This window comes from Natrix helvetica, assembly GCF_964273705.1.
Source record: "Natrix helvetica genome assembly, chromosome: 7".
Lineage (NCBI taxonomy): Eukaryota > Metazoa > Chordata > Lepidosauria > Squamata > Natricidae > Natrix > Natrix helvetica.
Genome location: NC_138558.1, coordinates 74,075,010 through 74,101,344, shown reverse-complemented (window position 1 = coordinate 74,101,344; position 26,335 = coordinate 74,075,010). Strand labels below are relative to the sequence as shown.

The 26,335-nt window shown below is 43.9% G+C and overlaps 1 protein-coding gene across 1 annotated transcript in view; it reads right to left on the bottom strand.

The window, feature by feature from the left end:
* The window catches only part of LIMCH1 (LIM and calponin homology domains 1), a gene marked incomplete at its 5' end in the record, with an annotated part of 198,638 nt that extends 172,901 nt beyond the window's left edge, over nucleotides 1–25,737 (bottom strand). Inside the window, 2 exons of the mRNA XM_081959722.1 lie at nucleotides 25,053–25,300; nucleotides 25,734–25,737. Of these exons, the coding sequence (XP_081815848.1) occupies nucleotides 25,053–25,300; nucleotides 25,734–25,737 (252 nt within the window). The remainder of the gene's footprint in view (nucleotides 1–25,052; nucleotides 25,301–25,733) is intronic.
* Between the last annotated feature and the right edge of the window lie 598 nt (nucleotides 25,738–26,335).

Genomic DNA, 26,335 nt, shown 5'->3' with positions numbered 1-26,335 from the left:
TGGGCAGAGTCTTCACTCAATGCACTCATCACAAGCGTTCTGGAAGCCAACCACAACACCTCCTCAACGGCTCCCCAAGCTGGCTCCAGGGATGCCAATCGGCCTCCGGGGATGGACAAATATGGAAACGAAGCTTAACAAACAACTTAGTTCAGAGTGGAAGCAAAATGAGAATAAATGTGGGTTCGTTATTTAAAGAGACGCTGAGCGGTGAGCAAAGAAAATACGTTTTATTTTAAAAGAAAGTTAAAAATGCACAGCCAAAACTCCCTAGCAAAAGTTTATCACCCAGTGGGAGGGTGAAGAAGAGATGGACATAAGTTTCTGGGGTAAGTTATTTAACATTTGACATGTTTCAGAGGTTCACCTGAAGAAGAGATAGACAGACAGACAGACAGACAGATGATGGATGGACAGATGGACAGACGTGACAAAGATAGACATAGATGATAGAGACAGACAGACAGACAGACAGACAGACAGACAGACAGACAGACAGACAGACAGACAGTTTATAGAGATAGAAAGACATAGATGATAGAGACAGACAGGCATAGATGATAGAGATAGAGAGACATATATGAGAAACAGACAGACAGACAGATGAGAGAGATATAGAAAGACATAAATGATAGAGATAGACAGACAGAGATGATAGAGAGACAGACACACAGGCATAGATGATAGATAGACACAGACATAGATAATAGAGTCAAAAATAAATAGATGATATAGACAGACAGAGACAGACATAGATGATAAGAGACAAACAGACAGGCATAGATGATAGAGATAGACAGACATAGATGATAGTGACAGACACAGAGATCATAGAGACAGTCAGAAAGACAGAGATGATAGAGATAGAGAGACAGACAGACAGGCATAGATGATCGATAGACAGACAGACAGATGATAGAGTCAGAAATAAATAGATGATATAGACAGACAGAGACAGACATAGATGATAAGAGACAGACAGGCATAGATGATAGAGATAGACAGACATAGATGATAGTGACAGACAGACAGAGATCATAGAGACAGTCAGAAAGAGATGATAGAGATAGAGAGAGAGACAGACAGGCATAGATGATCGATAGACAGACAGACATAGATGATAGAGTCAGAAATGCATAGATGATATAGGCAGACAGAGGTGATAGAATCAGACAGACATAGATAATATACATAGATGATACAGATAGACAGAGACAGACAGAGATGATAGAGATAGACAGATGAAGAAGTAGAAGATATAAAAGGATAAGGAAGAAAATGAGATAAGGATGAGGAAGAAAGAGGGAGGTGCAGCTAGATAAGGAGGAGGGAGGAGGAGGAAGAAGAGAAGGAGGAAGGAGGAGATAGATAAGGCTAAATAGGAGGAGGAGGAGGAGGAGGAGGAGGAGGAGGAGGAGGAGGAGGAGGAGGAGGAGGAGGAGGAGGAGGAGGAGGAAAACGAGATATTGCTGAGGAAGAAGAAAGAGAAGATGTACATAGATACAGATGAGGAAAGAGAAGGAGAAGATAGATAAGGAGGAGAAGGAGGAAGAGAAGGAAAAGGAGGAGGAGAAAGATAAGGATGATGGAGGAGAAAGAGCAGGAGGAGGAGATAGACAAGGTTGACAAATGAGGAGGGGGGGGGACCATGTTAGGTGATTTTGGGTATTTCGTCTCACAATCTTCTTTTACCATTTTAACAGCTATGATATAAATAGCCTTTTAGGTATGCTGAAGTCTGTTTGCAAAGACGTTAAGGCTGTAAAAACCTATTCATGCCACTGAGTAATTGTTACAGGGGGGAAAGTTAGCTAAATAAAATGTCAGAGTAAAGCAGTTGTAAGATTAAAGGCAGCTATTTATCTTCGATTCCGAGTGCAGCTCATTTTTTAAAAAGAGGGTTATTAAAGTTTTTTTTTCTGAGGGAAAAAAATTCTTCTAGTAGCATACTTCGGACACTGTAAATACAAGGTTTTTTTTTAATTTTACACACTTAAATGCAAACTAAAGTAATATTTTCCTCTACACCCACAAAAGATCAGTTGAAGACGGTCTCGTCTGTTGCTTCTTATCACCACAAATAACTCTCTTTGGCCTCATACTGAGGCCAAATCAGTCCTCGATTTACGATCACAATTGAGCCCCAAATTTCTGTTGTTAAGTGAGACAGGGGTTTCTGCTCCATTGTACAACCTTTCTTGCTACAGTTGTCAAGTGAATCACTGCGGTTGTTAAGTTAGTCACCTGGTTGTTAAGTGAATCTGGCTTCCCCCTTCACCTGGCTTGTCAGAAGGTCGCAAAAGTGGATCACTTGACCCCAGGGACACTGCAACGGTCATAAATACAAGTCAGTGGCCAAGCGCCTGAATTTTGACCATGGGGATGCTGCGACAGTTGTAAGTCTGAGAAACGGTTGTAAGTTACGATTTTCAACATTGTTGTAACTTTGAGCACTCACTAAGTGAACTGTGGTAAGTCGAGGACTACCTGTATTGTTTCATTGGATTGCAAGACACCCAGAATCACCTGACAGTGAGATGAACAGCAAATAAATTTCATAAATATCGATCTAAATAAAATAAAATATAAAAAATAAAATGAAATAAATAATGAAATAAATAATAAATAAATAAAATAGTAACAATAAAATAATGTAAAATATAAAACGAAAAATAATAAAATAAAATAATACAAGAATGAAAGAATGAAATGAAACAAAATAAAATATAAAATATAAAAAAATAAGAAAAATAAAAAATAAAATAAATAATAAAAATAAATAATAATAAATAAATAAGAGTAAAATATAAAATGAAAAATAATTAAAATATAAAATAATAATAAAATAAATAAATAAAATAAAAAATAAAAAATAAAAAATAAAATAATGAAATAATGAAATAAAAGTAAAACGAAATGAAATGAAACAAAATAAAAAATAAAATAAAAAATAAAATAAACAAAATAAAAAATAATAAAGTAAAATAAAGCAAAGCAAAGCAAAGCAAAACAAAACAATAAAATAAAATAAATAAAATAAAATAAAACAATAAAATAAAATAAAACAAAACAGAAACTTCAGGCCGGCCTCTCTTCCTCAAAATGTCAAAATCGGGTAAAAGAAATAAATTCCCTCCAACAACAACAATTCAACCTTAGACCATCTAGAATAGCTTTTAAAATAGCGACTCTTCCCACACAAAAGCCCAGAGCAGCTGCTGGCTAAAGTCCATCCATGTCAGCCCTCAGATCAAAACATGGCATGACCTACAAGCCTTGCGATGACAATCCAAAAATTTAAAAAATGGCCGTTGGAATTAGATGCAATGCCATAGCCTTTAGTGAAATTGACCAAGGACTTGCAAGAGGGAAAAGGCCTTGCTTCCTCGCGACCTTGCGGGAACGGAGGGTGCAATTACGCCTCAGTCTTGAACCTAGCTGCTTATTTGTTTGTTTATTTATTAAATTTATCTGGCGGCCATCTTGATCAGAGGTGGTTCCCCACCGGTTCAAACTTCTTCGGCCAAGTAGGTAGTAACTTGGCCTGCCACGCCCCTGAACTGCTCCTCTCGGCGGGGCCATAGCCACCGCCATCTTCTTTTTTAGTTCGGTGCATGCGCAGAAGCAATTTTTTGGGTACTATGTATGTGTGAGTAGCGCATCCCTGAGCGAATCAGCAGTAGCAGCGGCCGGAACCCGCCCGAACTTGACGTCACGTGACTCCCGGCGGCTTTCAATGTGATAAAAACAACATTATCTGAGCATCCAAGTGTTGATCATTTGACCCGGTGGAGTGGGGAGGGAATGCATCGATGGACATTAAATTGGAAAAAACAGTCCCAAGTCCCAATTTCTTTCGGTGTCATCGTAACTTGGAACTTGGTCACTAAATGAACGACGGCAAGTGGAGAACTACCTGCAAACTCTTTTTTACAATTCTTTACGGAGCGTTCAACAGTTTTGCCGGACACAACAGCTTCACCCTTATTTTGTTTTTGTTTTTTCTGTAGAGCCCAACTGAACTCCTGCTCTTTGGTAGTGCATCCAGTTTTGGCCACCACACTATAAAAAAGATGTTGAGACTCTAAAAAAAGTGCAGAGAAGAGCAATGAAGATAATTAGAGGACTAGAGACTAAAACATACGACGAATGGTTGCAGGAACTGGGCCTGGCTGGTCTAGTGAAGTGAAGGACCAGGGGAGACAGGAGAGCATTTTCCAATATTTGAGGGGCTGCCACAGAGAGGAGGGGGGTCAAGCTATTTTCCAAGGCACCTGAAGGCCAGAGAAGGAATAATGGATGGAAACTGATCGATTCAACCTAGAAATAAAGAGATTTTTTTTTTTGACCATGAGAACAATCCACCCATGGAACAGAAGTTGCCTTCAGAAGTTGTGGGAGCTTCATCTCTGAAAGCTTACAAGAAGAGACTGGACTGCTGTCTGTCAGAAATGGTGTACGGTCTCCTGCTTGGTCGGTGGGTTGGACTAGATGACCTACAGGATCCCTTCCAACTGTTAATCTGTAATCCTAAACACTTGGGCCTTTAATCCTCTGACCAAAATGCCAGATAATTTGTAATCTTCCATTTTCCGAGTCTTTCCCTTACTCTCTGTCAAAAGGGGTGACGTGAAAGCAGTGTTCAAATATCTCAGGGGCTGCCGCAAAGAAGAGGGAGTCAAACTATTCTCCAAAGTACCTGAAGGCAGGACAAGAAGCAATGGATGGAAACTAATCAAGGAGAGAAGCAACTTAGAACGAAGGATAAATTTCCTAAAAGTGAGAACAAAAGTGGAACAACTTGCCTCCAGAAGTTGTGAATGCACCAACACTGGAAGTTTTTAATAAGAGATTGGACAACCAAATTATCTGAAGTGATGTAGGGTTTCCTAGTGGAACAGGGGTCAGACCAGAAGACCTCCAAGTACCTTCCAACTCTATTGTTCCGTTTGCCAGGCAAGAAAAACAAACCAAAACCTTGGGATGAAAAAAGGCAATCACGTTTCATGGTGCCGGGTGCAAAATGCTAACTCAAACGATGCTCAGAGGATGAAAACTTTTCAACTGTCCCAACATGTTGGATGCTTCTAAAATTGGACGCAGCAACTGTTCCCCAGCAATGCCTGGCATCCATTCAGTTGGCTAGGGTTGGGGTTTTTTTTTTCAATCCACAAGGAGCAGGGCAGTAAATGTGAGAAAAGGGGCCGAGACTGCCCGGCGGGGGGGGGGGGGGGGGTTTAAAAATAAAGACAGCCAAGAAGCTGGAATTAGGCATATCGACTTGCCAAGCATCATTCATTTTTAACCCGTCTAATCGAAGCTAGCAACTGTCCGGCTGGATCTTTTCTGGATCTGATCATTCCCCCTTTTGGACGCTGGTTTCGGATTCTTAAAAATCTGGAGAATCAACTTCAGGATATGAACAGATGCTTCGTTTTTGTCTTAAACTGGGATATATATATATATATATTTTACATCTGTGGCAAAAGCATTTTGGTTGCCACGGGCTTCATTCCATATGAATTTTTCTGAGTTTTTTCTTTTAAAATATTCAACTATTAAGTATTTTAGACTCCATAAGCAAATGTTTTGCCAAGGTTAACAAGTGTCAGTAAAGAACTGTATTGATTCTTTCATTTATTTTTATTTAATCTGTTTGGTTAGCATGCCCTTACCTGCTAATCTTAGTAAGACTACACCTGGGATTCTGCCTCCAGCTTGGATCCCCACGTTAACAAAAAAGATGTGGAGACTCTAGAAAGAGTGAAGAGAAGAGCAACAAAGAGGATTAGGGGACTGGAGACTAAAACATATGAAGAACGGTTGCAGGAACTGGGTATATGTATATGTATATGTATATGCATATGCATATGTATATATGATGTATATATGTATATATGTTTTCGTAGATTTTCACGGGTGTAGATGGCCTGAAGATGGCCACAGCCTGAAGATGGCGAGTGAGATCTCGCTGAAACGTTGCAAAGACAATCTCAATCTTACACGGGAAAAGACCCGAATACAACAAAACCAGCATATATGTATATATGTATATGTATTTGTGTTACAACCCCTGGTATCTCCCTTTATTTATTTATCAGCACAAATACAACACACATATATATTATATGTAAAGCATTAGTACCGCTTTATAACACCTTGGGTAAGACCACATCTGGAATATTGCATCCAGTTTTGGTCACCACGTTACAAAAATCATGTTGAGACTTTGGAAAAAGTGCAATTAAGATGATTAAAGGCCTGGAGATTAAAACATATGAGAAAACATATGAGAAGAGCAACTAAGATGATAATCAAGTAAAATCTTCCCAAAATGAAATCTGAATTTGTAACTCAGGGGTCTCCAACCCCTGGCGTGACCCGTTCAGAAAAGAGCCACCAAAGCATCAGGGGAATATGTGTGGTGTGTAGCTTCTTTTGGGTGAGGGGCGGGTGGAGCTGCATGTCGCTTACATGGAACTATCCCCTCTTCCCCCCGCCCCAGTCCGCAAAACCAGAAAGGTTGGAGACCACTGCTTTAGGTCAGTTGTAGGATTCTGGCACGCGGTGGCTCAGTGGCTAAGACACTGAGCTTGTTGATCAGAAAGGTCAGCAGGTCGGCGGTTTGAATCCCTAGCGCTGCGTAACGGAGTGAGCTCCCGTGACTTGTCCCAGCTCCTGCCAACCTAGCAGTTCGAAAGCACGTAAAAAACGCAAGTAGAAAAATAGGAGCCACCTTTGGTGGGAAGGGAACAGCGTTTCGTGCGCCTTCGGCTTTGAGTCATGCCGGCCACATGACCGCGATTTATATCAACTTGACTTAAATCGTGAAATTTAAAACGATTTAAATCGTGAAATTTAAAATGATTTCAATCGTGATTTCAATCACTAGCTTCATTTAAACCGACTTGATTTAAATCGTCATTTTTAAAGCGCAACTATCATCTCTGTCCCGCCGCAGATCCTCCTTTGACAGGCTGTGGACTCACTGAAAGTCCCAATATTGCAGAATATACCGCCTCCTATACTACAAGCTAAGCTCCGTTCCGTGCTGAATAAACTAAATTATGAATGTATCTTAAATAGGAAACTACCTTTAGATGTTTTTTTTATTCCAAAAGCATTTTATTAAAATAAATGTGATAAAAACAAAAAAAAAATCCTATTTAAATAAAAAAAATCCAATTTAAATTTAATTTTTTAAAAAAAACAACATTAATTTTTATCCACTTTCTTTTGGTCAGAGGATCTGAAGGGGACACACTACTTATAAATCAATGCTTTTACACTACCCTATTAATAGGGACGCTCAGTGGCTAAGGCACTCAGCTTGTTGATCAGAAAGGTCAGCCGTTCGGTGGTTCAAATCCCTAGTGCCGCTAGGGCCATTGAGTGAGCTCCCGTTACCTGTCCCAGCTTCTGCCAACCTAGCACTTCGAAAACACGTAAAATTGCAAGTAGAAAAATAGGAACCACTTTTGGTGGGAAGGTAACAGTGTCCTGTGCGCCTTCAGCGTTGATTCATGCCGGCCACATGACCATGGAGACGTCTTCGGACAGCGCTGGCTCTTCGGCATTGAAACGGAGATGACCACCGCCCCCTAGAGTCAGGAACGACTAGCACGTATGTGTGAGGGGAATCTTTACCTGTACCTTAGGTTTAGATATTTTTCTCACTGTACACTGACAACAAGGGGTTGAAGAGTCAGCGGAATCAGTTGGGCTTATACGTGTGTCTCTGGCCTGAATTTTTTGACATGATTCCAAGCTCAACAAATAAACTTTTCCATGGATGTTAATATCGATGGCGGCCGAAAGGCTGAGTATTTCTGCTAACACCTGTTGAGTATCCATCAACCCAACCGATGAAATAGCAATGGAGCCAAAAACATTACACGTTCTCCTCGACTTACAACCACATTTTATGTACCACCCATCCAGGCCAACTCTTCCCTCAACCCCTTGAATAAAAGGAATTATTGTGGTAGGAGGAATGGCAGAGGTCCTGGAGTGGAGTGAAAAAAGAAATCAGCCTACAATTCCTACATAGCTGCATGTGGATTAAGTCCCACCTCTTTTGCACTTCCATTGATCCTTGGGGCTAACCTACCGTATTTTTCAGAGTATAAGACGCATCTTTTTCCCCTCAAAAAAGAGAATGAAAATCTGGATGTGTCTTATACACTGAATACAACATTTTTGGCATCCCGAAACCCCACCCTCTTTGCAAAAATGGCTGTGCATTGCCTTTAGGAGGCTTCCAGAGTGCTCCTGGGAGCTGGGGAGGGCAAAAATGAGTGAAAAAGGGGCCATTTTTTGCTTGTTTTTGCCCCCCTGCCCCGCCCCCAGGAGCACTCTACAAGCCTCCTAAAGGCTATGCATGCCCTTTTTTTGACAAAAAAATGGCCCAATTTTTGCTCATTTCTGCCCCCCCCCAACCCCCAGGAGCACTCCATAAGCGTCCTAAAGGTGCATGCACTTTTTTTGACAAAAACCAGGCCAGTTTTTGCTCGTTTCCCCCCCCCCCCCAGCCCCCAGGAGCACTCTACAAGCCTCCTAAAGGCTATGGATGCCCTTTTTTTTGACAAAAGAACCAGGCCGTTTTTGGGATGTCTGCAGAGTGCAAAAACTTTTTTTTTTTTTAAATTTGCCTCTTCAAAATCGTCGGTGTGTCTTATACTCTGGGGCGTCTTATACTCCGAAAAATACAGTAGTTGAAAAGGTTCCTGCGCACAGGCTTTCAGCAATAAATCAGTTAACTGGACCTTCCTGTGTGAACCTGGTCTTTCCTACCTGACAAGAATTTCCTCTGGCCCTCACCTGTCTCACCTGTTCACAGTCAAACACGACATTGTCACCTTAAGACCCCCTGCAATTTTACATAGGCCTCCACTGCGATATTCCAACTTGCAACTTACTCAGGCGTTTATTACCTCCCTATTTTCTCCACCGATCAATATTTCTGACAAACACCCAAGACAAATATTCAGCGCTCTCTTTTCTTTGGCTCCCAAATCTTGTCGCGCGGTTCTTTATTGGGCCCCTTGTGGATTATCCGATTTTCCAAGGCGACCTGATTTATTTGGATTTTCCGAATCAAATCTTTCAAGCCATCTCAGGATTGTACCGAGTCAGCTTCTCAAGCTTTCCAACGGCTTTAGAAACCGCGTCCACCCACAATGTGCTAAACTTTGAGCCTGATATAAAAATGAGAGAGCACGGACAATTCGTGGTATTTCTCGCTCAAACGATATAGAAGATTTGATTACCAACATCTCCAGAGACACGATATAATTGGATTGCACTTGCTTTCGCTTATTTTTGCTTATTTTATTACATTCATCATATAAGAATACAGTTGAGTACAGATGGCCTTGAGTTCTCGCCTCACAATCCAGAGGCTGTGAGTTCGATCCTAGGTAGAGGCAGATATTTCTCTCTCTGGGCACAATGAGAATTTTATCTGCCGAACAAAACTCCGCATTGGCAACAGGGAAGGGCATCTGGCCAGTAAACACACTCAGCTGCATTCAGTTTCCCAGACTCCCCCCCGGAAGGGATTATGGGGTCATTAAAAGGAGATGATGAAGATGATATAAGAATAGAGTAACTTAAAAACAACAAGTACAGTTTGAGTTCAATGCTATTCTAATTTTATCAAGGCGTCTCATTTAGAGCTCACTAGAATAATTAAAAACAAAACACACAGTACGAAGCATTTCTTAAAAAGCTAAAAATGCATATCAGACAGACCAACGCAAGCAAACCCGATCTAATTACATGTATTTAAAAGTCCTCTTCTCTCCCTTCATCTCTGCCTTTTTTTAAAGAAAAAAAAAGATTCGTTTTTTATAAGGAACACATGTCAAGAATTTACGTCTAAAAATTATGGGTAGACTTCAGTCCTTCCCAGTATGGCAGTTCCTGCAGCTGCCCACACATTCATGGCATAGGTGTAAATTTTAAAACTGGACATACACAGCTAAAAATGTACAACTCAGATAAACCACAATCTGTTGTCGCCTGTCGGTCGCCGGCCCCTCCAGCAGCCGAATCAGAGGAGGAGGAGGAGGCGTTGGAGTCAGGGTCAGCATCAAGGCAACCTGAGAGTTCCGAGGGAGAAAAGGGAATGGAGCTGTTAAAGAGGGGAGGGGAGGGGAGGGGAGGGGAGGGGAGGGGAGGGGAGAGAGAGAGAGAGAGAGAGAGAGAGAGAGAGAGAGAGAGAGAGAGAGAGAGAGAGAGAGAGAGAGAGAGAGAGATTGGGCCGTCCGTCAGCCCTCAGATGGAGAGTCAACAGCCCCCAGGTCTGGAGGTGGCTTATGAGGAAGAGGAGGAACAGCTGGGGCCAGTGCCTGACATGCTGGTAGGAAGAGGAGAGGAGAGCAGTGGAAATCTATGGGCTGGTGCTTGGGCTGGAAGAGCCACCGCTGCTAGCGAAGGCCCACTGTAGCTCTGGGAATAAAAGGCAGGGGGCGGAGATGAATAGATGTGACAGACAACTATTCATCTCCCTGCCGGACGAACTTGTAAGCCCGCGGTGAGAGAGAAACCTTTTGCCGGGGCTGCCGGCGCTCCTAATAAAGGAATCTTTGAGTTCACTTCAGAGGGTTTGTCGTGTTTGGGGAGCTGAATCAGAACACAATCTCTCCAAAGTCCTATCCAAAATTCTAGTGGAGCAAACATGCTCGACTTAGAACCATTCACTTAGTGAGCATTCCAAGTTACAATGGCAACTGAAAAAAGGGACCTTGCACACTTGACAACCGACTCATACTTAAGACCGTGGTGGTCGTCACTTGTGCAACTTTATGATGAGCAAATCCTCGCGGAAGCCGGAGTCACTTAACGACTGTGTTACTCACTTAACAGCGGCGGCAATTCCCTTAACAATGGCGGCAAGAAAGGTTTGCAAAATGGAGCAAGGCTCACTAACAGCCACGGTGGCGCAGGGGTTAGAGTGCAGTACTGGAGGCTACTTCTGCTGATCACTGACTGCCAGCAGTTTGGCAGTTCGAATCTCACCAGGCTCAGGGTTGTCTCAGCCCTCCGTCCTTCCGAGGTGGGTAAAATGAGGACCCAGATTGTTGGGGTCAAGAGGCTGACTCTGTAAACCGCTTAGAGAGGGCTGTAAAAGCACTATGAAGCAGTATATAAGTATAAGTGCTATTGTTATTAGCCGTTGTCTCTCGTTTAGAAACAGAATATTCTGACCCAGGCTTCCTTAAACAGCAATAAGCAGAATGTTGGTCCTGGCTAAATTCCTTTCATTCACAGTCACCAAGGCTTAGCAAACAGTCTTTCCGAGGAATGTTTATCAACACGAACCTTATCTCATTTGGAGAGCTGCCAGATAACTAGTTTCCAAGTGCAGGGCAAGGCCAACTATAAGAGGCACACAGTCTCTTATAGTTACAAACAGAACTTTCCCCTCTTGAAACGACCAAATGAACGAATTGTTTCCTGCAAAAGCCCACTCCCCGTTCACGCCTCTTTTGTTTCCTAGGAGAGGGGCCAATCATCTCCAAGATGGGGCTTTACTCCCAAGTCGACCCTGCTTTCTTAGTTGTTCTTATCTTCTGGCAACTCTGCGCATGCGCACACTGGGGACAGGCTCCAGTTGTTCCTCTGCCTCACCGCTGTCTAACTCCCTCTCTGAGCTTTCCTCAATCCCCAGGACTGACCCGTTCCTCCCCAACCTCCTTACTGTCTGACTCTGCTGTCTGCCGGCGGGCAGAATTCGTGGGGCTCAATTATCAACGTAAGTCGAGGACTATGTGTAATAAGAAAAGCCGGAAGCAAATGATTTCCATTTTTTCAGCTTCCAAACTGTATTCTCCTCACCAGCAAAATCAAACCTGGTTAACTGAGTCAATGAAGACCCTACAAAATGTGACTTCGTTACGCCCATTTTTCAGTTTGAAAAGCAACCTATTTTTAAACCAATGACTTTCACAACTTATTTATTCCAAAGGTCACCCATTGCTGAAAATATTGCTGGTTCTCTTTTGTTTTTTGCCTATCTAATAATTTAGCTTGTCAGATTTCAGCCCCGGGGACCCTGAAATAAATCTCTTCCCCTTGGAAATCTCACCCACGCGTAGTAACTAATTAAAGTAGCTTTGGAGACAGGGTGCAGCCAGAGAATTCTGGTTTACAGCAGATATAAAAGAAGCCATCTACTGCACAGGAGCTCATCCTTTGCAGGGTACAGAATCCAGGGGCAGAGTTTAAAGGTGCGCAGAATTCAGATCCAAAACAGGCAAAGGTGCTCTGGATGTGGACCAGCACATATGTTCCCACTGTGCCTTAAATAGCAACAGCACTTAAGACTTATATACCGTTTCACAGTGCTTTACAGCCCTCTCTAAACGGTTTACGAAGCCAGCCTCTTGCCGCCACCCACCCCCCAACAATCTGGGCCCTCGTTTTACCAACCTCAGAAGGACGGTAGGCTGAATCAACCTTGAGAAGAAGGAGAGAGAGAGAAGAAAGGAGAGAGATAGAGGAGAGAGAAAGAAAATAAAGAGGAGAGAGACGGAGAAAAAAGGAGAAAGAGAGAGAAGAGGAGAGAGAAGGAGAGAGAGAAGAGAGGGAAAATAAAGAGGAGAGAGAAGAAAGGAGAGAGAAAGAGAAAATAAAGAGGGGAGAGAGAGAAGAGAGAGAGAGAACAGGAGAGAGAGGAGAGAGAGAAGAGAGAAAGAAAATAGAGGAGAGAGAGAAAGAGAGAGAAGAAAGGAGGAGAGATATAAAAAAGAAGAGATCAAGAAAGAGCAGACAGAAGAGAGGGAAGAGAGAGCAGAGAGACAGAGAAGAAAAAGGAGAGAGAGAGAGAGAGAGAGAGGAGAAAGAAGAGAGTGGATAGAGAGAGAGAAGAAAGATGGGCAAGAGAGAAAGAGAGAGAGAGAAGAAAGAGAAGAGAGAGGTGGAAGGGAGGAGAGAGTCACGCATTTGGTTTTTCATGCCTAAAACAGAACTAGAACTCATCGTCACCTGGTGTCTAGGCCAATAGACAAGCCAGAGTTGTCTACTGATGGAAGGGTACTCATAGTCCCCCTCCTCCCTTTGGTCTGTTAGGGTGTGGCCTAATGGTATTACCCCAAGACAGGTAACTTTGTGGCGAGAATTCCTCTCTACGGTGTTGCGAGCCTGATGCATTATTTGCATGAAATTGAGATGGATTCCTTGAAAGGCGACACCCATCGTTCTTTCGATAATGTAGGTTATGTTTGACGAAAGACCTCGCTGGGTGCAGAGTCTCCTCATTCCTAAAAAGCCCTTTTAAATATTTTAACATCAATATACGAATTTTGTGATGAATGGACGTCAGATTTAAATTCACGCAATGAATACCCTGTGCCATGATTTGGCTCCCTATGCTGACATTTCAAAACTTCAGGATTATTTTAATGCGCCGACTGAGTCTGTATTAAAACATAAATGTGTCCAGGCTAAATAAAGTGTGTTTTATTGCACACTAGCCGATAACCCGGTGTTGCCGGGGTATTTATTTATAAGGGGAAAATTTATTTATAAGACCAAACATAATTTCTAATGTTGGATTTTCCCCCTTACCAGAGGGAGCCCCCTTGTGGAGTACTGGGAAACTCCACTGCACTGTACAGTAGAAGCCATTTTACAGAAGTACAGTAGAAGCCATTTCAAGGCACAACAGGCTACATCTTAACAGAACACACACATCCAGAGGTGTTAGGGGTGCCTTACCCCCACAGTATTTGTTTCCAGTGAGTAAGTCCTCTGTGTACCAAGTTTGGTTGAAATTGCTTGAGGCGTTCCAGAGTTATGCTGGAACACAGACACGTTTATATATACGTATATATAGATGTTGGCTGACCCTTGTAATACAGGGCAATATCAATCAATCCATAAAATCTAAGACACAAATTAAAATAAATCCAAACAAAAATCCCTTAGCGATTCTAAGAGTATAAAAATAACCCAGTACAATCAGAACGATAGCAATTATAGCTAATTACTATACGACAGCTAATCTGAATCAGAAGGAAATGTCTAACCATTGTGACATACATAGCTAGATTAAGAGGGCCATATTTGTTTGTCCTTTAAAAATGTTACATCAAAACTGGAACACTTTGGAAAATCTTTTTTTTTTATTATTAAGATGAAACATTCTCTGGAATCTTCACACCAAGCAGACCCAGACTTCATATTAAAATGTTACAAAGCGTATACTTTATTGTATGATACCAAGCATTAAAAATTAAGGGAAACATACAATTGTCCACAAATGAAAATATGTCATACATAACATGTTAATAGTGTTGGGTAGTATACAAGATTGGTTTAAAGGTTAAGGCAGCAGGCTAGAAACCAGGAGACTGTGAGTTCTAGCCTCACCATAGGCCTGAAAACTGATTGGGTAACTTTGAGTCCATCACTAGGAGACTGAGAGTTCTAGTCCTCTCTTAGGCATGAAAACCGGCTGGGTGATTTTGTGCTAATCATCAGGAGAAGGTGAGTTCTAGTACCGCCTTAGGCCTGAAAGCTGAGTGGGTAACTCTGGGCCAATCACCAGGGAACTGAGAATTCTAGTCTTACCTTAAACATGAAAGCTGGCTGGGTGATTTTGGGCCAACCACCAGGAGAAGGTGAGTTCTAGTCCCACCTTAGCCCTAAAAACTGGCTGGATAACTTTGGGCCAATCACCAGGAGACTCCGAGTTCTAATCCTGCCTTGGTATGAAAAATTGGCTGGGTGACTGTGAGCCTTCCTCAAAGGGTTGGTGGTGTTGTGGCCCGCCAGCAGAGCTGGCGGCAGAGTCGGACAGTGAGAAGGTTGGGGAGGAGCATGGGCCAGTCCTGGAGGCTGGGAATGAGGGCTCTGATGAGGGCTCTGTGTCAGAGGCAGAGAGGGGGGCAAGGCCGTCTGGCAGTGAGCAGGTGCCTACAGAGCTAGACAGCAGTGTGGCAGAGGAACAGCTGGAGCCTGTTCCCAGTGTGCGCGTGCACAGAGCTGCCAGAAGAAAAGAACAACTCAGAAATCAGGGTCGACTTGGGAGTAAAGTCACAGGTGGAAGGTGATCGGCCCCTCCCATAGGACATAAAAGAGGACCGAAAGGGGAGGGGGCTTTTGCAGGAAACAATTCGTTTGTTCGGTCGTTAGATTCGTTTCAGGAGTGTGAAGATCTGTCCGTGAATCTCAGAGACTCTCTGCCCAGTCTTTCCTTGCACAGCACCTCATTTGGGAAAATATTTACATTGGCAGCTTTCCAAGCTAGATAAGGTCTGTGATCATAAATATTCCTTTGAAAGTCTGTTTGTAAGGCCTTGGCTGAATATGAATGAGAGGAATTCACATTCGTTTAATAAAAGGGGTTTTGTTGGGACCAGGACTCTGCCTCGTGCTTTTGGGGGGAAGCCTAGATCAGAACAGGTGTTATGAGGAAAAGAGGAAGGTACATTAAATATGAGTTATCATATTTATTAAAAGATAAAGGTTGCATAAAAATGAATAAAGGTATGACGGTGGAGATGAAAAGGATTGACATGCAAGATTCATCCCGTCTCTATTTTCTGACTCCGAATCCCAACGCTGCCCTACGGTGATTCTACAGAAGGAAGCCAATACTACAGTCACAAGTTCAACGTTGCCACTCCCAAGAGTTAAGCTGGTCGCAGCCAGAAGCTGCCTCCATCTGCCGTCTGGATTGCCCAGGGGATCTTGTCTATAAATATAGAGATGAAATTTTAAAGAGCAGCACGGTAGCGAAAGACGGCGACTGAGAGAATAAATCGAATCCTGATTTAAGAGACCGTGTAATAAAATATTGACAGAATATACGACGGGCCTAGAAAAGAATCATTCCACGTTTCTCTCATTGGTATCATCCTCTAGAGCAGTGTTTCTCAAACTTGGCGACTTTAAGTCCTGTGGACTTCAACTCCCAGAATTCCCCAGCCAGCTATGCTGGCTGGGGGATTCTGGGAGTTGAAGTCCACAGGACTTAAAGTCACCAAGTTTGAGAAACACTGCTCTAGACCAGTGGTGGGCAACCCGCGGCTCGGGAGCCACATGCGGCTCTTTACACCCTTTAATGCGGCTCTTCTGTGTGCCGGGTGCCCGCTCCCCTCCCTCCTCTTGGGCTTTGGAGGGAAGCTTCTGCAAAAGCCCGGGCGAGTCACAACCAATTTTGGTCCTATGACTGCAGAATGCTGCAAAATACCATAAATGCAGGCCAGTTGTTGAGTGTTTCAAATGTGATTGGAACACTCAACAAGGTGACCACAGTGTGTGTGTGTGAGAGAGAGGGAGTGAGAAAGACAGACAGAGAGAGGAACAGAGAGAGGGAGTGAGGGAGGGAATCAGAGAGAGACTGACAGACAGACAGACACACACACACACACACACAGACAGGGAGGGGGAGGGAGGGAGAGAAAGATAGACAGACAGAGAGACACACACAGAGTGAGTGATTAAGTGAATGAGTGAGAGACAGACACACCCACATACACAGAGTGACAGAGAGAGAGGAAGGGAGGGGAGAGAGATAGAGACAGACACACACACACACACAGAGTGAGTGAGAGAGAGACAGACAGACACACACACACACAGAGTGACAGATGGAGGAGGGAGGGAGAGAGAGACAAAGAGCCAGAGAGAGAGAGAGAAAGAAAAAGAAAAAAAGAAAGAAAGTGGGAGAGAGAGATGAAATTAAAAACAACAACATACAAACCTGACTTACTCAAACTATCCAAGGAAATGCAAGGCCAATGTTCACATTAGTGGTTGTGACTTTGTCAGTCAATGTCAGGATGTAATTTTCTCTACATTGTAAGGCAAATTTTACGGAATTTAACGTTATCGATAAATAATATCGTTCTAAAGTTTTTGTTTTATTAGTTGTGTTATTTGTATCCTCCCGACCTATGTGGATACTTGCATGCAGAATATTCTCAATAAAAACTTATTGAAACTAAAAACAGTGTACCATCCTATGTATTTTCGGTTTTAAAAATGTGGCTCTCAAAATAAATTTCAATCGTCGTTTTGGCGAGATTTGGCTCAGTTGAAAAAAAAGGTTGCCCACCACTGCTCTAGACCAATGGTTCTCAACCTTCCCAATGCCCCGAACCTTTAATACAGTTCCTCATGTTGTGGTGACCCCCAACCATAAAATTGGTGTCTCGGTTCCTAAGACCATCGAAAATATGGGTCATGCACATAGGGGTGGGGGCAGGGCACATGCGCGGGGGTGCAGGGATCACATGTGCATTACTTTATGGATGCGGGGGCAAGCTTTCAGCATGTGACGACAAAAAGGTTAGCCGTCACTTAGATAGGAGATGGACAACTTGCAAGGAAACCACAATAGAGAGTCCTCAACTTACAGCCATTTAGCGGCCAATTCAAGGTTACAGCGGCACTGGAAAAACTGACTTATGGCCATTTTTCACACTTGCAAGCACTGCAGTATCCCCACTGGTATGTATTTATGACGGTCACAGGGTCAATGGGTCATGTGACCTTCAGACAAGCGGAAGCCGGATTCACTTAACAACCGTGTCACTAACTTAGCAAGTGCGCCGCTTCACTTCCCAACGGCGGCTAGAAAGATGGTAAAAATGGGGGGGGGGGCGGAACTCACTTAACACATGACTCACTTAGCAACTGAAATTTGGGGCTCAATTGTGGTCATAAGTTGAGGACTACCGCGGCGGGTCTGAGCTGGGTGATGACTCATGTCCCCCATGCCACAGTTTTGCCATCACGGGTCTAAGCCATCATACCATATAAGCGTTATACGGATCAAGAACCATGCTTTGCAAACTAAAGGAAGGGCAATGAACGAAATCATACACATCCACCGAAAGCTAAATCCATCTGCAGTGGTTACTAACTTAAATCTATATAAAGATCAGACTAATATAGCTAAGTCTTATATTCCATCCTTCGCTCTTTGAAATACCCTGGATCACAAGGTTTCATCTTACAGGATCTCAAAAGGAATTTTAAAGAGAAGGATCTTTAGCGGAGTGTGTGATAAAAGTCACGGAACAAACAAACAATTGAATAAATAAATCTTTTATTTATAGGTCTCCTTCCTAAAAAAAACAACATTGAACAATATTGGTTCCTGCCACCATCTTTCTGTGTGTGTGTATGTTCCAGCATAACTCTTGAGTGCCTCAAGAAATTTGAACCAAACTTGGTACCCAGATGATTTACTCTCTGGAGAAAAATACTGTGGGGGTAAGACACCTCTAAAACCCCCTTAGGGGTGTGCGTTCCATTAAGATACAGCCTGTTGTGCCTTAAAATGGCTTCCACTGTACTGCCATAAAATAGCTTCTAGTGTACAGCGCAGTGGTAACGGCTTCACAGTACTCCACAAGGGGGGGGTCCCTCTGGTAAGGGGGAAAATCCAACATTAGAAATTACGTTTGGTCCGGACATTTCCCCCTTAGAAATAAATACCAGGGCAACGCCAGGTTATCGGCACTAGTCATCAAATAAAACATCGTCTGTGTGAGTCACATCAAATATAGCAAGACATTACCCTGAAAGACTGTGGCAGAGATCTATCGGACTCTTCACAGACTCTTTGTGAATCATTACAGGCTGTGAATGACCATAATTCACAGCCGTTTAAATAAAAGAGGGTTTTTGGGACTGAGTGTGATTGGTGTTTTCTCAGGAAACCTCGATCAGAACAACTGTCTCACTTAGCAACAGAGGTTTGGGGAATTGTGGTCGTAAGTAGAGGAATACTTGTAATTCAAATATACTTGAAGACAACAAGCCCAGATTTTTTTTAAAAAAAAAATGTGACTGGGAGAATAATGAAAGATTCCTGTCAGTATTTAAATTATAATTCTTCTTGGAATTAAAAAGGTAACTTGTTTTTCTACGTTGAAATGCCGCTCCAGAAAAAAAAATACAGAAATCACAGAAAAAAAGTTTGGGGTCTTGCACCATTCCCGAAGGACAAATAAAAAAGGCAGCCTGGCCTTAATTTGGAATGGAATCTGAGCTTTCCCTGGCTTCAAAACTATAATTGTAAAATCACATGTGTGCCATTCTCTTCCGTCTTAAAACAGCATCAGATATTAATGCACAGAACATATTTCTGATTTTGGTTCCAGGGTGAATTTGAATTAAATCAAGTAGATATAAATCACGATTTAAATCATGATTTAAGTCACTAGTAAAGAGGCTTGATTTTTGATTTACATCGTAATTTTTTAAGAGCAATTTTCACCTCTGCCCCGCAGCGGCACTCCCGGCTGTGGACTCACTAAAAGTCCCAATATTGCAAAATATACAGCCTCCTATGCCACATAACTAAGCTGCGTTCCGTGCTGAATAAATTAAATTATGAATGTATCTTAAATAGGAAACCACATTTAGATATGTTTTTTTAACTCCAGAAGCATTTTACTAAAATAAATGTGCTTAAAAACAAAAAAAAATCCAATTTAAATAAAAAAGCCAATTTAAATTAAAAAATCCAATTTAAATTTATAAAACCAATTTTTAATTATTTGTTTTTTAAAAAAACATCGATTTTTATCCACCCTCTTTTGGCCAGTGGATCTGAAGGGGACACACTACTTATAAATCAATGTTTTTCACTACCCTATTAATAGGGACGCGGTGGCTCAGTGGCTAAGGTGCTGAGCTTGTCGATCAGAAAGGTCGGCCGTTCGGCGGTTCGAATCCCTAGTGCCACGTAACAGAGTGAGTTCCGGTTACTTGTCCCAGCTTCTGCCAACCTAGCAGTTCGAAAGCACGTAAAAATGCAAGTAGACAAATAGGAACCACCTTTGGTGGGAAAGTAACAGCGTTCCGTGCGCCTTTGGTGTTGAGTCATGCCGGCCACATGACCACGGAGACGTCTTCGGACAGCGCTGGCTCTTCGGCTTTGAAACGGAGATGAGCACTGCCCCCTAGAGTCGGGAACAATTAGCACATATGTGCGAGGGGAACCTTTACCTGTATCCTATTAATAGTCCAGTAGCTTTTAAATTAAATCATTTTTTTTTAAAAAAACCGCTATATTCTGTCAACTTGCACCTGATTTTTTTTACTGGATCGAGTTTGATACTGTTTTATCACTAATTAGGTTTCTCAACAGGTGTGACTCATCTGGCTTTCCCTCGGCTTGGAAAACAAGCAAAGTTCAAGTGAGGTCTGGGTTGTCAACGGATGGGAGACTACTTTAGAGATCTCTACCTTATAGGTGAGGCTGATAATCATAATCATAATAATAAGCACCTTGGGTCCAGTCCCAAAACAACTGGAGCACCCCTTGAATGCCATCACTGGCATTGACAAATCTGTCTTCAGTCAATTGCAGAAGGCGGCTTTACTTGGAACTGCTTCCATCCTGTGACAATATCTGTAACACCGTCAAACATCTAGATTTGCCTATCCCAGGTCCTTCTGTAAGGCAAACCCAGTCTGAACATCTGGCTGACTGCGCAAACAAGAGGAACAGGAGGAAGAGAAAGAGAAAGAGGAAGAAGAAGAAGAAGGAGGAGAAGAAGGAGAAGAAGGAAGGAAGGAAGAGGAAGAGGAAGAGGAAGAAGAAGAAGAAGAAGAAGAAGAAGAAGAAGAAGAAGAAGAAGAAGAAGAAGAAGAAGAAGAAGAAGAAGAAGGAAGGGAAGGGAAGGGAAGGGAAGGGAAGGGAAGGGAAGGGAAGGGAAGGGAAGGGAAGGGAAGGGAAGGGAAGGGAAGGGAAGGGAAGGGAAGGGAAGGGAAGGGAAGGAGGAAGGAAGGAAGGAAGGAGAAGAAGAAGAAGAAGAAGAAGAAGAAGAAGAAGAAGAAGAAGAAGAAGAAGAAGAAGAAGAAGAAGAAGAAGAAGAAGAAGAAGAAGAAACAACAACAGTAATAATATCTGACCATCGAAACTACACGGCTATGGATGAAGCATGTCACAGTGACACCCATTGTCATAGGAGCACTTGGCACCATGTCCAAGAATTTTACAAAACACATCAAGAAATTGCAACTTCCTGCAATAACACCAGCGGAACTGCAAACAACTGCGCTACTCAGAACATCGTATATTTTAAGAAGGTCCTTGGTTGATACCTAGGACGCTGGCAGCAATCCGTATCAACCATTAACACCAGTCAATGGTATTTGTGACACACCTTTAAATGTTCAGTTGACTGAGTTTCATTTTTAAGGAATAAAAGAAATAATAATAACAAGAAGAAGAAACAACAAGAAAAAGAACAAAAACAATATCCGTGGCTGCAGCAAAATCTCACAAACTGATTATCTACGAGTATCAAATTGCCCAAATCACAGATTGAAAGGGTTGCCAGAAGTTTGGTTTTGAATGCAGCAAAGCTGATCAGGAACACCCAATTGACAAAGTTTTTGAAAATGAGCAAGCCAAGATCCTGCGGGACCTACAGATCCAAACAGACAGACATCTGGCTCACAACACGCCTGACATCACCATTGTGGTTAAGGAAAAAAAAAAAATCTGTTTGATATTGCAATACCAGGCGATGCACGAGTTAAAAGAGAAACAGCTGGGCAAAAAAAAAAGAGCAAAATATCGCGATTTGCAAATTGACGTTGAATGGCTGTGGTGGAGGAAATCAATGGTTGTACCAATAGTAAGAAGAGCCCTTGGAGCAGTACCCAAAGGATTGTCCAGATATATGAAAATCCAGAATTTATCAAATCTGAATATTGTGACTTTGCAAAAAAAAAAAAAAAACCACCCGCCTTACTCAGAACTGCCTACCGTGTTCCCCCCCCAAAAAAGACGGGGTCTAATTTTCTGCTGACCCCCCCCCCCCGGCCTTATTTTCGGGTGAGGTCTTATTATTTTTGAGGTGCAGGAGGCAGCGAGCGTTGTCACCTCATGGCTGCTGCTGTGTTGAAATATTTTCGGGGAGGTCTTATTTTAGCGCATACACTCAAAAGCCCAATTGGGCTTCTTATCCGGGGAGGTCTTATTTTCAGAGAAACAGGGTATGTACTTAAGAGCTCTTAGATCCTTAGTTTAGACTTGAATTGTTACGTTTTTACCAGTCCCAGGCTGTGAATCGAATTGAGGATTAAATCTACAAGGAGTAGGAGTAGGAATTGGAATAGAGCTGGAAGGAATCTTGGAGGTCTTGTAGTCTGACCCCCTGCTCAAGCAGGAGACCCTACACCATTTCAGTCAAGTGGTTGTCCAGTCTCTTCTTAAAAACCTCCAGTGATGGAGCATTCACAACTTCTGAAGGCAACTTCTGTTCCATTGGTTAATTGTCCTCACTGTTGGGAATTTCTTCTTAATTTCTAGTTTCTTCCCTCCTTGATTAGTTTCCATCCATAGTTTCTTTTCTTGCCTTCTGGTGCTTTGGAGAATAAGTTGACCCCTTCTTCTTCTTTGTGGCAGTCCCTCAAATACTGGACTTCTGCTCTCATGTCACCCCTAGTCCTTCTTTTCTTTACACTGGCCATACCCATTTTTTTTGCAGTAAAGGTTTTTAAAAGTTGAAATAAGGAAACACCAAGCCATCCAGCGAGCGTCCAAGAAAACAGCATGGACAACATCCGCCAGCAGCCAAGCTCAACTCAACCCCGTCACCCGCTCTGGGCCATGCATCCGTTTTTTGCAGAATGGAACAAAAGCATTTACGGAAATCAAACAAATAGAAGATCTACCACGCCTACTTCATAGGAACTGCATCTAGTCAACAAAATTACAAATAAATAAAAAGATAAACGAGATGTGGGAAACTGGCCCCTTTTTGATGATTCCAGAGAGGAGCGTATGAATTCACTGGTCATTCCAGAGTAGGGGTCCCCAACCTTTCGGACCTCAGGGACCACTAAATTTATAATTTTAAACCCCGCGGACCACTAATATGATCTGCCTAATGACTGGCGGGGTGGGCATGGCTAGGTGGTCATGTGACTGGATGGGAGTGGCCAAATCAATGTCACTCATGTCGAGGGGTGCCTCGACGGCCTCTACTCGCCACTCCTCGCCTGTCCGCCCGGGCTACAGCGGTTGCTGGACCTAAGCAGCCACCAGGAGAAAGAGTTAGCAAAACAGCTCAGTTCAAATTGGATCTGAGAAGGAGGCTCAGCAGAAGCACCTCACTGAGGACTAGGAGCATAGGCTTTCCAAGCAGAGGGAAGACCTGCGGGAGTTCAAGGCCAGGTGCCGGAGCCTGGCGGCTCAGCGGGCTGAGATGGTCAGCCAGTTCCAGGCCATGATGCAGTCCCACTGGAATGAGGCCCTCCGGTTCTTCCCCACCAACGGCTCTTCCCTCCAGCCTTCGCCCAAAAGCCCCCCACCAGGAGGCTGAAACAGACCCCAAGTTGGAATTTCTGCCCCCCTCCGACCAGCACAAAAAGACCCCGAAGGGGGAGACTCTCTGCAGCAACACAAGCATTCATTGCACGTATCCATCCCAGGGGCCGTACTTTGAGGACCCCGGATTTAGTGCAATATAAAAAATGCAAATAATTTTTCTACGGACCACCAAGATTTTCTCGCGGGCCACCAGTGGTCCACAGACAAGCAGTTGGTGAGTGCTGCTCCAGAGGATTATTTAAACGTTGCAACCATCCAGAAGGATCTCCGTGTGAGTTTAGACAGCTCTATAAATTTATTGAATCAATACTAATACTACTTTCGGCGAGGAAGAGGTGGGATACGGCAGTTACCGGAAGGTTCCAGAAAAGAAGGTGGGATACAGGGATTATTCAAGGGATGACTTAATTATGTCAACGTTGTAAGCCCCCCAAAGTCATCCTTACGCAACTCATTCGATAACTACTACTACTAATTGAATCATTCGAGAGAGGGAGGTGAGGAAATAAACAGGCAGGCAATTGGGAGCCCTATCAGGCGAGATAGACTCAGCACCCAAATATTCTCCGGGATCTCGCTGACCTCCTCCCCGACTCCCACCAACCTGCAACGCCTGCCGAACAACCCCCTCCTCAAGACCAATGTCCAGTCCGTCTCTCTCCGGGGGGGGGGAAGTGGGGGCAGTGCCCTTCCTGCTGGAGCTGCCCAGCGCCTCTCTTCCGTCCTGGATTAAAAAGCTTAAGGCTAAGAGGGCTTCCCTCCCACTGCCCAGCCTCCTCTGCCCCTCCAGGCTGCTTGGGGGGAATTCTGCAGTAGCAGAGAAAGCAAAGCAGGGAAGGGGAAGGGAAGGGGGAAGAGAAGGGAAGGATGAAAGGAAGGGGAAGAGGAATGGAAGGATGAAAGGAAGAGGAAAAGGAAGTAGAAGCGGAAGGGGAAGGGGAAGAGAAGAGAAGGGTTAAAGGAAGGGAAAAGGGAAGGAGAAGAGGAAGGGAAGGGAAGGGTGGAAGGGAAGGGAAGTAGAAGGGGAAGAGAAGGAAAGGGGGACAGGTGGAAGGAAGGGGAAGGAGAAGAGGAAGGGAGGGGTCAAAGGAAAGGAAGGGGAAAGGAAAGGAGAAGAGGAAGAGAAGGGAAGGGTTAAAGGAAGGGAAGCCGAAGGGGAAGAAAAGGGAAGGATGAAAGGAAGGGGAAGGGAAGGGCTAAAGGAGAGAAGGGGCAAAAGAAGGGAAGGGGAAAGGAAAGGAGAAGAGGAAGAGAAGAGATGGGTTAAAGGGAGGGAAGGGGAAGAGAAGGAATGGGGAAGGGACAGGTGAAAGGAAGGGGAAGGAGAAGAGAAAGAGAAGGGGTGAAAGGGGGGGAAGAGAGGAGGAGTGGAAAGGGAAGAGAAAGAAGGGGAAGAGAAAAGGGGAAGGGGCAAAAGAAGGGAAGGGGAAAGGAAAGGAGAAGAGGAAGAGAAGGGAAGGGTTAAAGGAAGGGAAGAGAAAAGGGGAAGGGAAGAGGGATAAAAAGGGGAGGGAGAAAGGAAAGGAGAAGAGGAAGAGAAGGGAAGGGTTAAAGGAAGGGAAGAGAAAAGGGGAAGGGAAGAGGGATAAAAAGGGGAAGGGAAGGCAGGTGCGGAGGCTGCCGCAGAAGCCGAAGAGGCGAGGGGAGGCGAGGGGAGGGGGGGTCGGCGTGGGAGGGGTTGGGGAGGGGGGAGGGCGGCCCCTCCCTTCCCCTGCAGCCTCCCTCCCTCCCTGCCTACCTCGATCCAGTGCCGGGCTTCGGCCAGGGCGGGCTGCGGCTGCGGCTGGGGCGGCTGAGCCAGAGCCAGAGCCGGGCTGGCCATCCGCAAGGCGTCCCGAGCGGGCGGAGATGGCCCCGCCGCCTCCTCTCCTCCTCCTCCTCCTGCTCCTCCTGCGGCGGCTGAGGCTGAGAACCGGGCGCCCCGCGCAGCCCCGGCCGCCTTCGGGCACGCGGAGAGACCCCCCCCTCTTCGCCCCGCCTCCTCCCCTGCTGGCCCCGCCCTCCAGGCGCCCCCCCCCCCGCGCCTTCAGCAGCCTCCCTTGCAATGCTGGGGGGGGGGCGAGTTTCACACACACACACACACACACACACACACACACACAAAGACAGAGACAGAATGCTTCCAATAAAGGGAGTCCTCGACTTACGACGGTCCGTTTAGTGACTGTCGCAAGGGCGCTTTCAAAAAGCGACAGTTTTTCCACACTTAAGGCCTTTGCAGCATCCCTGGGATAACGGGATTAAGGTCGAAAGTTCCCCCCATCCACGGCAGCAGTTTTCCAATGCAGGGAGTCCTCGACTTACAACGGTCCGTTTAGTGACCACTGAAAAAAAGGGACTTGGGAGCATTTTTTCCCACACTTCTGACCTTTGGGGCATCCCTGGGATCACGGGATCGAGATTGAAAGTTCCCACCCACCCATGATAGCAGTTTTCCAAAGCAGAGAGTCCTCGACTTACAATGGTTCGTTTAATGACCGCTGAAAAAAGGGACTTGGGAGTGTTTTTTTCACATTTATGACCATTCAAGCATCCCTGGGGTCATGGGATCAAGATTGAAAGTTCCCCCCCCATTCATGATAGCGGTTTTCCAAAGCAGAATCCTCTACTTACAACGGTTCGTTTAATGACCGCTGAAAAAAGGGACTTGGGACTTTTTTTCACACTTATGACCTTTCAGGCATCCCCGTGGTCACAGGATCAAGATCGAAAGTTCCCCCCCATTCATGATAGCAGTTTTCCAATAGAGGGAATCCTTGACTAATAACATTAAAAAATGTTGAATAAAAATTAATTTAAAAAAAAAAAACCACAATGTTAGCATGAATTGGATCAATATAAATGAAACCTAGTTACATTTGTTCATATAAGATAGAGAAATGTTTAGATAGAACAAGAAATATATAGATGAAGGTAGAGATAAAGATAGGCATTTCTTGAGTATGTGTCCTTCAACTATATAATGAGGATGACTTAAATTTGAGAAATGTGATAGAGATTTCTAATATTGTTATTGAGAAT